This window comes from Panthera uncia (genome assembly GCF_023721935.1).
Source record: "Panthera uncia isolate 11264 chromosome C1 unlocalized genomic scaffold, Puncia_PCG_1.0 HiC_scaffold_4, whole genome shotgun sequence".
NCBI lineage: Eukaryota > Metazoa > Chordata > Mammalia > Carnivora > Felidae > Panthera > Panthera uncia.
Window position 1 is genome coordinate 20,024,188 of NW_026057585.1, and position 14,340 is coordinate 20,038,527.

Below are 14,340 nucleotides of genomic sequence, written 5' to 3' on the forward strand. Positions count from 1 at the left end.
GAACAGGGAGGAGAGGAAAAGCACTATGAGTTTCTAAAGTTGTTCAGAAGAATTTGTATTTGATGAGCATTAGGGAGCCACTAGATTCCTGAGCTGGAGGACTGCTACTGAAAACTGAGAAGCGCACTTAGTCTGTCAGTACAGTAACAGGGTGGCTTCTGTGGGGAAGGAAACAAAAACTCTAGATAAAGATGAGGTAGTGGAGTATTGTAGTAAATAATTTGCTTACACCAGTATATAAACAGAAGAGGCTGCTCTGAGGGCGTGGTGATGGGCCACTGTAGTTTCAGATGCTAATTCTAGAGAACACAGGAAAGGCAGGGAGTCCTGGCAGGTGCTCTAGATCTAGCAGGTCAAAGTCCAGGGTACAGAAGGGCCAACAGAAAGTAATCAGGAAGCCAGGGTAGGGGAATGTTTTCAGAATGCTTGGGCAAAAGTCTGATTCTGCAGAAATCCCTTGTACTTCCTGCCTATGGCCAGAATTGTGTTTGTGGTGATGTGGGGAGGCGGGGGTTGGGGGGGCGGGGACTGACATGGAGGTGGCTCAAGCTGGGCATGAAAAAGACGGGAAGCTAGGTAGTCTCACATGCATGTACTCATCACGGACATCCCGGAATAAGGCAGTGGAAGTGGAAAAGGTGAATTTAAAAGATATCAAAGGAATGAAGGGAAGGATGTTGCAATAGGGAATTTAGAAAATGGAGGTGGCAAAAGCAGTGTTTTGATTTCCAAGCATTATGTAAGGGAGTCTGACAGAAACTGGTAGTTGAGAAGAGATTTAAGTGGGAAAAAAATACATTTTTTTTCTTTGTTGATTTTGAGATGTATGAATGTAACCAGAATTAAGCCACGATGGCCTCTGATTAACTTCTAAAATATAAAGAAGAGCAAAGCCGTATCAGCAGGAGCTATGGAAATGGTTAGAAAGGACACATTAGAAGTCCATGCAGACCACAGAAAAGGTGTCAACAGTAGACACACTAAAGATAAAGCCCTTATTACAGAGCAGAGATTAATAGTAAAGAGGCTGCTTTAATAGACTATGTGTGAGAGGGTGGGATGAGTGGGATCTTAGATTTTGTGGAGAAGTGATTTTTTTTTTTTTTTAACTGCTTCTGAATAGAGGGAAAAAATTTGGAAAGATAACAGAGGCTCATGTCTGGTTTTGGTCTTTATTTCTTGTAAGCTGATATCATACACAGGGAATGAGGTGAAAGAACAATTCAGGGTTAATCCAAATATCCGGAAACAAATACTGTGAGATGGTGTTCATCAGGTAAAATAATCAGAGCCACAATGAGGACCTTCGCATGTTAAGACCTTACCAATCTCCAAGCATCTCCTCTCTCTGGTGAGTTTTCTTGTTTTTTGGTCTTGAACACCATTCTTTAAGACTTCTAGGATTGATTCCAGTACTTGTTTGGTTCACAATGTTCCTTTCAATTTGTCAAACTAATAGACACAATTCAGGTGAAGGTTTTGAAACAAATTTTATTGGAAGAATTTTGTTACAATTGTTTATTCTTTTTAAATACATCTGAAGTTAAAATATATACATGAATGTCTTCAAGTAGAAAAAAGTGAAATATACAGGATGGATTTGTTGTATTACACTTAGGCAAATCACAATTGTTCACTCTAGCATATTCAAACCAAAGTACAACAGTCTGAAATTTGACATTGCAATCTAGCCTTGTACTCAAACATTTGTTTAGAAATGTTTTGATGCCATAATCTTCACCAAAGGAATCAAGCCCAAATTCAAACTTGGCAGGAAAAGACAGGGAGGTAAAATGTTGTAGGGGTATTTAGAATATACTGAGAAGGGATTTGGCAATTTTTAATTCACAGTATTTCTGATATAAAAAGATCCATTCTGTTTACTGATCAAACTCACCAATGTCGGGGCAAAGTATCAGTTGGGAAGAAATATCTCTGAAATTTTGCTATCAGAGGAAGCAATGGGATTACTTAGCAAATTCTTGACAGGATACTTCTAGTTGAAAACCAAATCTTCATTGAGGCTAACTAATGCATGATACGTGGTACATAAACAAAATTCAAATACTAAAATTAAAAATAAAGCTTTCTTTTCACTTAGTAAAAGGGAAATTTTACCGTGGCAGCAGCAATTAATTAAAAGAGATGAAAAATAAGAAATATAGAGAAGCTCTACTAAAATTTAAGATTTAGAGGGGAAAGGGGAAAAAAGGAAAAAAAGCTAAGAAATATTTAAATCACTTAATACACGTAGTGTTTGTCTTTTTGGAAGCACCTTTAGGATATACCACTAAGAGTTTTTATGGGGATAAATGAAACAAAGTATGTTATACACAGATCCTTAAAGTAATAGAAATATGGCAATTTTCCATAGAAACCAAGGAGGCAATGTGGTTTCTCATTTGGCAATACATAATGTAAAAATTCAAGTGACCCAGCTTCCACGGTCCCAGTTCTGCCAAATTCCTATCCAACAACATGGATAACATCTCTATACTTGGTCTACTGTTCCTGGATTAAAACTGAGAAGCAGCTCACAGGGTTCCTTGAAAAAAAATGGCCAAAGTGAATACAAAGTCACTTACTTGTGCAAAAATGCCAAAGAAAAGCTGAGGTGTCTTCTGTAATAATAAATTACTGGTTCTCTCTGTCCACAGCCCATACTTACTTTTGTATCCACTACCATCTACAAGAGTTACTCACTAGTTAACCAAACATTTACTGAACATATAAGCTCGTGCTAAGTTTGGGGATAATGGGATGGATGAAAAGACACTTTTTTTGTTTTTTTGTTTTTGTTTTTTTTTTACAAACTTGCCAATATTACCAGAATTGCAAATACTAAATTTTCAAAGCCTCAGGAAGAGTTCAAAGTTCAGTATTATTATTAAGCATAGATTGCTACTAATTAAGAAATAGAGTTCTTCCTTGAAAAGGTGTCTGTACAATGTAATGTTGTAAATCAAATCCTCAGATCCCTCTCCAGCAGCACAAATTATTTGTACTTCTTGGAAGAGAATTCCCTCATCAATTAACTTAACCTCTCTCTTAGCTAGGGTGAGTTCAGGTTCTCCTTACTCATACATAGGCTCTCTTCTGAATCCCTCCCTTTTTCAAGCAGCTTAATCTGAGCATTAGTAAAACTTTTTTTTTTCCTAAAGATTTTGAAATACTGATTCTGATTATTCTTTTTAGTAAAGGGCCCTGCAGGGCAAGGAGGGGGTATGAGGTGGCTGCACAGTTTAAATTCAGTGGCAAAGGTAGGAAATACGCATGAGAGCACTGAATGAAGGAATGAGTTTAAGCAATGTATATGGAACTATTGCACCATAATCTATTTTGTCATGGTAATTGTTCACTGATTTTACTGGAGAGTCTGTTTAAGTCAGCTACAACTTCTTGGGTCTTTAAACCACAGCAGAATGAAGTACTTAAAACAGCAGTCATCAGAAAAAAAGCACTGGATTTAAGGTCAGTACCTTACCACTGGCTATCCCTCGGGCAAGTCATTTAAAGTCTCCCAAAACAGCTTCCTCATCTGTAAAATAAAATGCAGTTAAGAATTCCTTCCCCAGAGCTGGGGTTGGGGTGGGATTTGAAAATGCTCTATCAATCATAAAAGCATGCAAAATTCTTTATTGAAATATGAGGATTTCAAATGTGATAGCCTGGAAAAGACCACACAAAGAACCTGACACAGAAATACTAATATACGTTGACCCCCAATCTTTCTGTTTTAATCTGTAGTTAGGAAATGGTTAAACATAAACCAAAAGATGGTCTCATCAAAAAGACTCCCATCTATTTAGCTTTTAACTATACTTCTCTGCAAATGTTTTTTTTTTTTTTTTTTGATATGTAATTTTTCATTGTATTTGTGGGTCTAGATTCTATCTATGGTAGAGCTCTAGATGACTAAGGCTTCTGGTGGATCATGTCTTGAAACCATCTTCTTCCATTAATAAAACTTTTAGTGAGCTTCAAAGAATAACATTTATTTATTTTTGCCAACGTTCTTGTGAACTGTAAAATAATTTGTTTTGAAGATGGTAACAGAAAGAAAAAAGTTTAACTTTATCAAGGTAATGCTTTTATGTTGAAAGTAAGCAATTGAATATTTGGGGTTCAGGTAAGACTTCAAAAATTCACCCTATTGATTTAAAAAACTTGTTTGGTTCTGTATTTCATTTAATGCCCAATTTTGTGTGGCTCTGAGAACAAATATTAAAAACTCAAAAGCTCCCTAAGTAATAAAACTACCAAGTGTCAAGACTGAAATGGTATATATAACCCGTGAGAATTAGCCTAGTTTCTGAAAAGTACCAGCTCAGAGAATATAAACAAAATAAAGAAACTAAGCAATCCTTAAACTGGGTTTAGCCTCAAGCAATTAACAGAAAATTTCACTCACAAGTTAAAAGTATCCAAGAGCACAGATGTCATTGTATTTTAAAAATCAGGAACTGGTTTCATAAGAGTAAAAAAGTAAAAGAGAGTACAAAAATTATATTTTCCACAAAGAATATTCTAAACCTCATAATGAAAGTATGGAAATAATATTCTAAATCTCATAATTACTTATGAAAAACAAGAGAATAAAACTCCATTTATAAAGTGCCTTAATGTACCAAAAATGGAGGTCAGCTTCCCTTTATTTACAAATGATTTTTCATCACATTTACAGAAAGGCAAATATTACACTGGAGAGGCAGCACAACAGAGTAGAAAGAACTTGACTTGGAGTCAGAAGACCTGGGTTCTAGTCTTGGCTTTGCCACTAATTCTCTCTGTGACCTTGAGTAAATGACAGCATTTCTGGGCTTCAATTTTCTCATCTCTAAAATGAGAGGTAGAATGAGACTGCTTTTAAGGACAGTCCCTTAGATGTAAAATTCTGTTACGCAATGAAATCTTTTTGTTCTTAAATCCCAGCATTGTAGGAGCATGCCACAATGTTAATAATCTATACAAAATTGATTATCCCATAGTAGGTAAAAACATCATAGAACTCTCATCAACTACATTTGGAGTCACTGACTGGGCTACTTTACAAAGGTGCACAAGTCACAGTATTTTGGTTCCTGGCATATACATGTAGGCTTTGAGGAATGCCGAAGCATCTGGATACAAGGTAAATCCCAGTGCCACTACTTACTACTTCTTTATGCCTCTGCACAAGACAGCTTGGCGACAATGAGAAGAATACGGAGCTACAGATTACACACTGCCCCTCACAAAAGTGCACAGGGAGTCAGCAAAATAAAACACACACAGTAAGCCCTTTGAGTAATATAATCTAGATTTCAAAACGCAAAACTAATATAGGTAATTTCAGTTTGGGGAAGTTTCCCTTGCTAAGTAAACTGCCCCAGAGCAAAACAAATTTGTTCTCCAGAGAATATTTTGGTTTTTAAAAAATTGGCAAAGTTCTACTCAGAGATTCATCCCCCTCCCTTGAGGCCCAAGAATTACTTAGCTCAATAATAAAGACATCTCAAATCTTTAACAACAATCAGGTAATGTTTCTGAGTGGAATTATCTATTTTAGCAGTACACCTGTGCCAAAAACACAGATGAGACAGAGTATTTGTTACAACAGTATTTGTGAGAACAAAGTTGCTTTTTTTCACACTAATTTGTCCTTACTGCACACACAGGTTTAAGGACATTTAATTAAAGCATAAATGTAAATGCCAACCTGCTAAATCATACAAGCTGGCAACCTCTTGTAACAGGTGCAAAATTAGAGTTCCATATCAGTCTAATAATGTGTATGCTCAATGCCTTATCAAAGAAAAGACATACGCATGCACTTGTGTATTGAGAATATAGTTAAAATGATGCAAAACTTCACTTGGGAGTGGAGGGCTTGGTGAAAGGCAAAACTGCATCTGCAAATGCACTGGTCAGTTTTACAGGCCAGTGCAAATATTATCTCCACATGTGAACAATCAGTACAATTACGTATATTAGTTTTTAAAGGCACACAACCAAAATTCCTGCCTTCATCTAGACTCACATTTTCCACAATATGCCAAAACCCACAGAACACCCCAGGCTTCTATCAGGCTTGGTAGTGGATGAAAACTTCCAAATGACTACTTAGACTTATAATGAAAAAGCAGTACATTATCAGGACGTTTCCTTTTATACTTTCCCTCCTTAAACATCTCAACAGTTGTTTTCGTCAAACATATTCTGTTGCAGGAATTCTTAGCTTCAGAACTGCCTGGCAGTAAGTAGAAATGTTTTGAAAATACTGCTTAATCTGCAAAACGGAGACTGTCAACAACTCATAGCAATCTGCAGCAGTTTAGAAAAGCATAAAGTCCAGTTTTCCTACTATAGTTCATAAACTGTAGATCAGAAATAGGGAGAAAGATACTCTATAACTTAGACAAAATAACAGCGATTGTTTACATTCTAAACAAGTATTTCCATCCTGCAGGGTTTTTTCCCCCAAGAATTCAGTTTTTTAAAGTTAAAAGGGAAGATACCTTACGATAAAACAAAGAACAATGGGTAAATGTCTATCCAGATCAATATTTCTTCATAAACCACAGAGAATCTTTGAGTGTTCAAGCACTTGTCATCTCAAATCACGATTTTATTTTTCAAATACACCAGAACCCAAAAATCAACTTATTACTTCTAAGACACCTGTTTTATCACAACTGATCTGTATCTTCAATAGTTCAAACTCAATAAAATGTTGCTTTTAGGATTTCTGAAAGCAACTGTATTTGTGCAAGGCTTGCACAAGAAAACAAATTGTATGACTTAGCATTTGAAGAATGAAAAAACACAATAACATTGTCACAACCATTTCTGCCTTCACTCTACATTGCCTTTCCTTTCATTAAGAAAATCCATCAACAGCGAGGAGACATAGCAAAGGTTATCACAGACAAGTAGCTTTTAGAGAAATTTGGGATTTAGCAGATGTTTTAAGTTAGTCAAAACAACCGTCTGTAAAACAAATGCTTTGCAAAGTTTTGAAAATACAGTCCATGGAATAATGCAATGTGATAACTGAATTTGATTTAAAAAGCAAAATAACACCTGTTTTTTGATGAGGTAAAGCAGTAAGAGGAAACTTTTCATATATTTAAACCTATGCTGGAAGGACACGAAAAGACAATCTGTATACATCACTAACAAGAGTCTTCCACCTTATACAGATTACAGAATTACCCATTAAAAAACATATGCATGACCTTTGATGGTACATTTTTATGCTGGCAAATACATTTTCTGATACAAAGGCACTTTGAAAACCCAATATGGTTTGGTTCATAAGTTTGCAAGGTACAAACAATTTTACAAACATATGATTATACTGAAGAACGTCAACAATCGTGACATTACATATAAAATGATTTCTTTTTTTTCTTTTTTTTTTTTTTTAGTAACACTAGTTTTGTGGAAAGGAAGCAGTGGCTTCCATCAGCTTCAGCGAAGACATTCAGATGCCTGGAGGCCCATAGTCCGAATTCTTACTGGCTAGGAGGAGAACTGGGAGTGAGGGCATTTTTGAAATGGAAAAAGAAAAGAAAGGAAACAAAAACTAACATCCTGGAACAAAACTAGAAACCTCAGAAATCAAAATGGTTTGGAGGGAAGAGCACAAAAGACAAGACCAACAGTCCAGGAGAGACCCTCTTAACTCTGATCCCTCAGCTGTGAAGTCCTGGCAGAGCACAAACGGCTGACGCTACCTGGTGTACTTGGAGCTGGGGACTTGTAGTGACGATTTCCGTCTTAAAAAGCTAGGTACAGTGTTTTGGATTGTACAGTACCAGAAATATTGGGTCCCCCAAAAAGGACAATTTCTTTTCATTCATTACATGGCCGCAAAGTCAATCTGTACATAAAGCTGTCTCACTCCAGCCTGAAAAGTTAAAAAAAAAAAAAAAAAAATTAGAAAATCAAACCAGTAACACACTACACATTTCAGAAATTAATTTAAAAAAAAAAACAACCTTTTTTTTTTTTTTTTTTTTAAAGGAAAGCATTACTTTTCTCTTCTGCCTCTGGAACAATTATTCTCTATTTTTCATCATAAAGGGCCAGCAATGTTACTTTAGAAATAAGCATAGTGATAAGTTGCAAAAAACATCCTTCATTTGCCTCTAGGGAAGAAAGCCATGCTACTGATTATAAACCATGTCCCAGCGAAATTTGGAACAATTAGGTTACCCGTGTACTGTTACTCTGCCAGAGAACACCATAGTGCTTGCTTAGTTGGCTACTAAAATCATAAATCGATCCAGGCCCCATCTCCCTGTGACGGATGATTAGTAAACACTTACGTATGACCATCTGTTGGTCATTTAAATACATTCTACTCCTCTCTTCCATTTTGGATGTGAACTCACTACTCAAAGACTGTTCTCTAAATTGCCACCAGCTCTCCTACATTACCAATTTTTGTGTATTTGCTGCCTACAATTCCTTTTCTCTCTTCTCTTGAACACATTTCAGCTGAACTTTTGCCACCCACCACTTTGCAAAGCTGTTGGTCAGGGTCACCTCCAAGGTGCTCAGACCAGTGCTCACTTGTCAGTCCAAGAGGCAGTTAGTCTATCAGCAAGGACACAGGCGATCTCCTAACGAAAACGCTTTATCCCTCTTGGCTTCCAGAGAATACTCACTGGTAACTTTTTACCTCATTTATCAGTCTTCCTTAATCTCCTTTGGTGCTTCTTTCTCCTAACTTGGAGTACTAAGCACTAACTACCCAAAGGCCCAGTCCTCAGATTCCTTCTTTTTCTGCACTGTTCCCTAGCTGATCTCATCTATTATCCAGACTTTCGGTAGCAGGTATATGCTCGTCCTCCCACATTTGTATTTCCACATTGGAACCTACCAACCGTCTACTTGACAGTTTTAGCCAGATGTCTGACAAGTATTACAACACAGCCAAACTGAACACTATTGCCTCCCCTCAAAGCCTGGTGCTCTTGCATCTTCTACGGTTCAATCCTATCCTTAATGTTACAACTGAAAGACCTTTCTCTCACACTCAGCCCATTAGGAATACCTGTTTGCCTCACTTTCAAAACACCACAGTCCCAGAATCTGACCACTTCACATCACCTCCAATTGCTGCCACTTTGGCCTGAGGCACTCTCATCTCTTGCCTGGATTTTGTAATGGCTTCCAATCTAGTTCCCATGCCTCTGCCTTTGCCTTCCTTTGGTCTACGTGCAGCAGAACAGTGGCAGTGGTATCACTCCAGCACTCAAAGCCTACAACTGCTCATCTTCCTTGGTCCTTACAGTGGCCTACAAACCCCCGTGACCTGGTCCCAGTTACCTCTCTGACTCCTCTCCTCTTGTTCCAGCTTCACTCGACCCTTCTGCCAGTAACAGCGTTCCCTGAGATAACCATGTGACATGCTCCCTCTCCGGTCAGACACCAGTGAGGCCTACCCTATATAAAATGCATTCGGTTCATTTATCCAGCAAGTATGCTCCCTACCCTTCCCTAACCCTGATTCCCCAATCCACAACACTTACCACCTCCTGACACATTATAAAATTTAGCATTTGCTATCCTGCTGTGTTTACTGTTGCTCACCCATTATCATGTAATCTCTCCAAAAAAAAGGATTTTGTCTTTTTTTTCACTGCTGACCTCTATACCTCAAGTAATGCCTGGCACAGAGTAAGTAATCAATAAATGTTTACTGGATGAACAGAAATTCTACTAAATTCCTTCTTTCGAATAAAAATAATTGTTTAAATGAAAGCCTACAATAGTTTAAGAATTTTCTTGTCAGTACCACAGAATGAAAGGTAAATCAGAATATTAATGGAAAGGAAAAGAGCCAGAGTGGGGGATAAAAATCTATTAACACTACCATCTTGAGGTAATTTCTAGCATGGCTTTATTTCCTAGCGTTCACGGTGGAGGGCTCTGCACGGCACTGATTGGTGTGTGGGAGGAGCAGGAGCAGGAGCGACTCTGATGGGACAAAACACTGGGGAGACCTGGAAGCTTCCCAGCACAGAACACCCTTCAGCTTTCTTGCTGCATTAAAAAATAATAATAAAATAAATCTTTGCTGCGGTCAAGTTAAAGCTGTTATTCAAAATTGTTATTTGTTATTCAAATTTCCGGAAAATACATTTAATAGCAGCCTCTCCTTAAAGAGGCTTCTGGCAGAAAACAGAAGGATTTGGGGCTAACATTTAGAACAAACCTCAATTGTCTCATTGTAAAAGCGTCGATACATACCAAGCCTACTCATCTCACAAAACTGTTACATGTTCATCCAGTATTTGACAAATGTTTAATAAAGCCTTGTTCCATACCAGGCACTACTGGAAGGAACATATGTGAACATATAAGAAAGGATTTCATGTGCTATTAAAGTCTACGGAAACAAATTATTATGATTCATTCTAGGTAAATGTATTTGATTTACTCAACCCAGATGGCCTCTGAAATAATGAAGGAACTCTTCTGCAAAATTCCTGTATGTCTGACCTTAAAAAAACAACTTTGGCCCAAATAACTGGCTTAATTTCTTGTCTCTTTTAACAAAATTCTTAATGAAAGTAAAATGGGCAAACTAAGTCGGGCTCCTGTCACTAGCCCTGTCACTTTCCTCACTCCCAGCCCTACTACAGTGAAAATGGTAATAAGAAATGAGGTTAGCCCAAGGCAATAAAAAAAGAGGAAAAACAAAGAGGCTAGGTAAATTGATCTTTGCATAATCATGAGTTAATTACTCAAGCTTATATCTTTCCCCTGAGAGGCTACAGCTTTACATAAAAAGCTTGGTCTAACAGAAGCAGTCATTTTGCTTCATCCAGCTGTCCTGAGGGGGACAGCCTCAAGTTTTCCAGCTTCCCATGTTCCTTTCTCCATTTCCTTCAAAGTAAAGAAGCAGAATTGCCAAAGAATCCTATACTGAGTCATGTACTCCCTGAATGCAAGCCAGCTTTTCAATACAGTTTACTCTCATCATAAAGAGAGGACAAATACTCTAGCAGATCAAAACAGGGCTTGGTTACATTAAAACATTCTACCACTGGGATGGCACCAGGAGTCATAGCCTGGCAGGGGATTGTCTTTAAAAAGTGAAAACTATATAATATTCATTGTATCTTATATCATGAGAGTAATATAAACCAGAATTCAGTCAACACTTTTTAAAACTAAGACTTACTTTTTAACATACATGCACTGCTAAGAAAATAAATGTTAACCTGGTGCCATAGACTTAGAAAATCCTCAATAAATACTCACTGTTGTGAAAAGGCAAATGACTCAGAAACTTTTAAAAAATTAGGAAAGTAAACGGGAAAATGGCTACAGAAAATTCTGGTTTGTGTTCTCTACCAAATTATACAGAAGCTTTCTACTTTTTAGTTTTTGAATATATAATATTAACTTTATCCTTTTATTTATTTATTTTTAAACATTTATTCATTTTTAAGAGACAGTGTAAGTGGGGGAGGGGCAGAGAGAGAAGGAGACACAGAATCTGAAACAGGCTGCAGGCTCTGGAGTTGTCAGCACAGAGCCCAATGCTGGGCTTGAACTCGCAGACCACGACATCATGACCTGAGCCGAAGTTGAACACTTAACTGACTGAGACAGCCAGTGGCCCCTGACTTTATCCTTTTAAACTGAAGTGTTGAAAACTGCCTTACTCTTGCATGTAAAACTAAAGCATCTCAGAATTAGTGAAACAGCGAGTGAATATGATAAAATTATTTTTTAATTTTTTTTAACGTTTATTCATTTTTGAAAGAGAGACAGAGCATGAGTGGACGAGGGGCACAGAGAGAGGGAAACACAGAATCCAAAGTAGGCTCCAGGCACCAAGCTGTCAGCACAGAGCCTGATGCGGGTCTTGAACTCATGAACCGTGAGATCATGACCTGAGCCAAAGTCAGATGCCCAACCAACTGAGTCATCCAGGCACCCTGGTGAATGTGATGAAATTGTAAGTCATGAGCAATAACTTGGGCCCGGGTTCCTTCTTCTAAAAATTGCAAATAATAGAACCTGTTTTGTAAGGCTAGATTATTATGTTAAGCACCTGTCAAAATGCTTGGCACTGGTGGGCTCTCAATAAAGGTGATTTGCTACTGCTATTTTCTGCCCTCCATCAACCAACCAATGAAAGCTTAAACCTTGTGAATTAATTAAAAACAATAAACCTAGGGACCTGTCTGCCTCACATTCTATGGCTGTTTACTCCAACCTCCTCAGAAGGTGCACATACAATGAAAAAAATGTAAAGTTGGACAAGGAAAAGTTGAAGAGTTGGGAAGCAGAATCGATACATAAAAATTAAGATTAAAACCATCTACAAACAGGAAAGGGGTAGGTAGCTTCTCCCACTCGCTACCCTTACCCTCCAGCAGACATGAGGCTGGGGGAGGTCTATGGTCAGACAGGGATGGGATCAGGAGCATGGAGGGATGGGGAGGTTCCTGAAACTTGGGTAACTCCCATTTGCTCATGTGAAGAGGCTTTCTGGTTCCTTCCTGGATTATCAGTATGAACTTCTATTTTGAGGCTAGAGAATAGAGCACAAAAAGCTGAAGCAGGAAGCGGGGGTTCAGGACTTAATATGCATAACAGACACAGGAGAGTAGAAAAGATGAAAGAAATCATGATAGAAGTTCTATCACTGAATAAAGAGCATGTCTTAAGCTTGACTGTCTTCAGTGCTTTGTGGAACTGAAGAGAGCAATGAAACAAGCATATTTGAGATTTTTTCTTCAAACATTATTTCTAACAAAACAGTATATTAAAAAAATTAACAGATGATATCAGCAAGTTTTAAAGAAACATAAAATGTTAAATTGCCGTCTTAATCCAGTATCCTTTCTCTTCCTGTTCATATACCAAATATAAAAAATAAGTTTTCTATCTCCTCAATTGCCAAATGATAACTCATTTTTTAAAAGTTAGTGCAGGGGAGAATGGGAGAGAGAACTTTTTTTATGCTAACAGAAAACCTTGTAGTTTAAAAATCGCATTATCCCTTCACTAAAAATCCCTAAGGAATCTAAGTTCACCAATTCACTTGTTTTACTCTCTCTTCATGCACAGCAAGCCAACTCCTTTGGCCATTAAAGATTAATTGATAACCAAGGAAAATGAGAATAAAAAGGACATGCCTAATATACAGTTCTAAAGAGTCATGAAGCTTACAGTTTTATCACCAGAATGGAAAATTATAATTCACAGACTGATGTTGGTCCTTTCAGTTTAAGGTTATCTTCATATACAGTTTAGCAAGAACAACTTACTAACCAAAAACTATTACTTAAATTCTGATTTAAGATCAGCTGTAAGAAAGATACCTGAAAATGTCATAAAACCAAAAAGTGTAACTTATTATTGAGAAGATCCTTCTCAGTCTTTTGGAACTTCAATTTCTGCTATGTCAGAACCAAAACAATGATCACCAAACAACTGTAAAATAATTAAAGGATGGAATGAAACATCAGTAGGGTGACCCCCGCTCCCCTCTAGAAAAAACGCGTTGAACCATCTTCACTGCAAATCCCTGGTCTCTGCTGAGCGTGGAACAGGGTGGCTTGACCCTGGCTGATGAAAAGGCTTAAAATATTTTTCAGAGCTTAAAAATTTCAAAAGCCAAATACAGTCTCCAAAACCAAAGAAGCAGCTGAATAAACTTTCAGCTTCAGCCATTTGAAAAGCCAAGATTTCCAGGGTTACCAGAAGAACGTCCTCCACCTACTTCAGTTACAACTTCAGCAGTTCCTAAGCACAGACACAGCTGCTTGTGCATTTCTAAACCTAGAAGTGGCATTTCCTTTGCAGAGGGAAAACCGTGACTAAGCGCCCAAGTCACAGAAGAGTACAGTGTGTCCTACAGGTCAACAGAGGCTTATACAATGGGGGTGGAAGGACATGGTAGAACCAGAAGAAAAAGGTAAAGGAGAGCATGATGATCTAGAAATAACGGGGGAAGAGCAAAGTTATTGCTAGCCACATTCTCCTTTGGCCTCTAACACAGGAAGGAGGTGGGAGAAGGATTCAGACGTACTGTGAAGGTCTTGCACACTTCATTATGACATGAAAGCCATAATGATACAGACTTATTATAGTATCTGTTAAGAAAAGACACGTAGTTCTTCAGATCCCAGAGTAAGTGGTACCAGCAGACTGTTTTATACTAGAGTAAGTCTTGCTGTTCCCTATACATAAAATTATGTCATTACTTATCCCCCAAGGAACATTAACATACATTTCTCATTATTAGAGAAATCATTTCATTTCTTTTCCTTTTTTGAGATGTCATTTAATTTGTACTAAGGTCCTGAACTTAACTAAACTGCATAT

The 14,340-nt window shown here is 37.6% G+C and overlaps 2 protein-coding genes across 5 annotated transcripts in view; one reads left to right on the forward strand and one right to left on the reverse strand.

The window, feature by feature from the left end:
- The window catches only part of DPH5 (diphthamide biosynthesis 5), a 52,561-nt gene extending 44,748 nt beyond the window's left edge, over positions 1-7,813 (forward strand). For 3 of the 4 annotated variants that reach the window (XM_049616709.1, XM_049616711.1, XM_049616710.1), the window contains one exon: positions 7,410-7,813. In XM_049616709.1, the coding sequence (XP_049472666.1) occupies positions 7,410-7,507 (98 nt within the window). In that variant the 3' untranslated portion in view covers positions 7,508-7,813. Of the gene's footprint in view, positions 1-1,186; positions 2,542-7,409 lie in introns of those variants that run through there. The other variant, XM_049616713.1, reaches the window with a different exon arrangement.
- SLC30A7 (solute carrier family 30 member 7) overlaps positions 3,831-14,340 on the reverse strand; it is an 82,572-nt gene continuing 72,062 nt past the window's right edge. Inside the window, exon 11 of the mRNA XM_049616705.1 lies at positions 3,831-7,891. Within this exon, the coding sequence (XP_049472662.1) occupies positions 7,844-7,891 (48 nt within the window). The 3' untranslated portion in view covers positions 3,831-7,843. The remainder of the gene's footprint in view (positions 7,892-14,340) is intronic.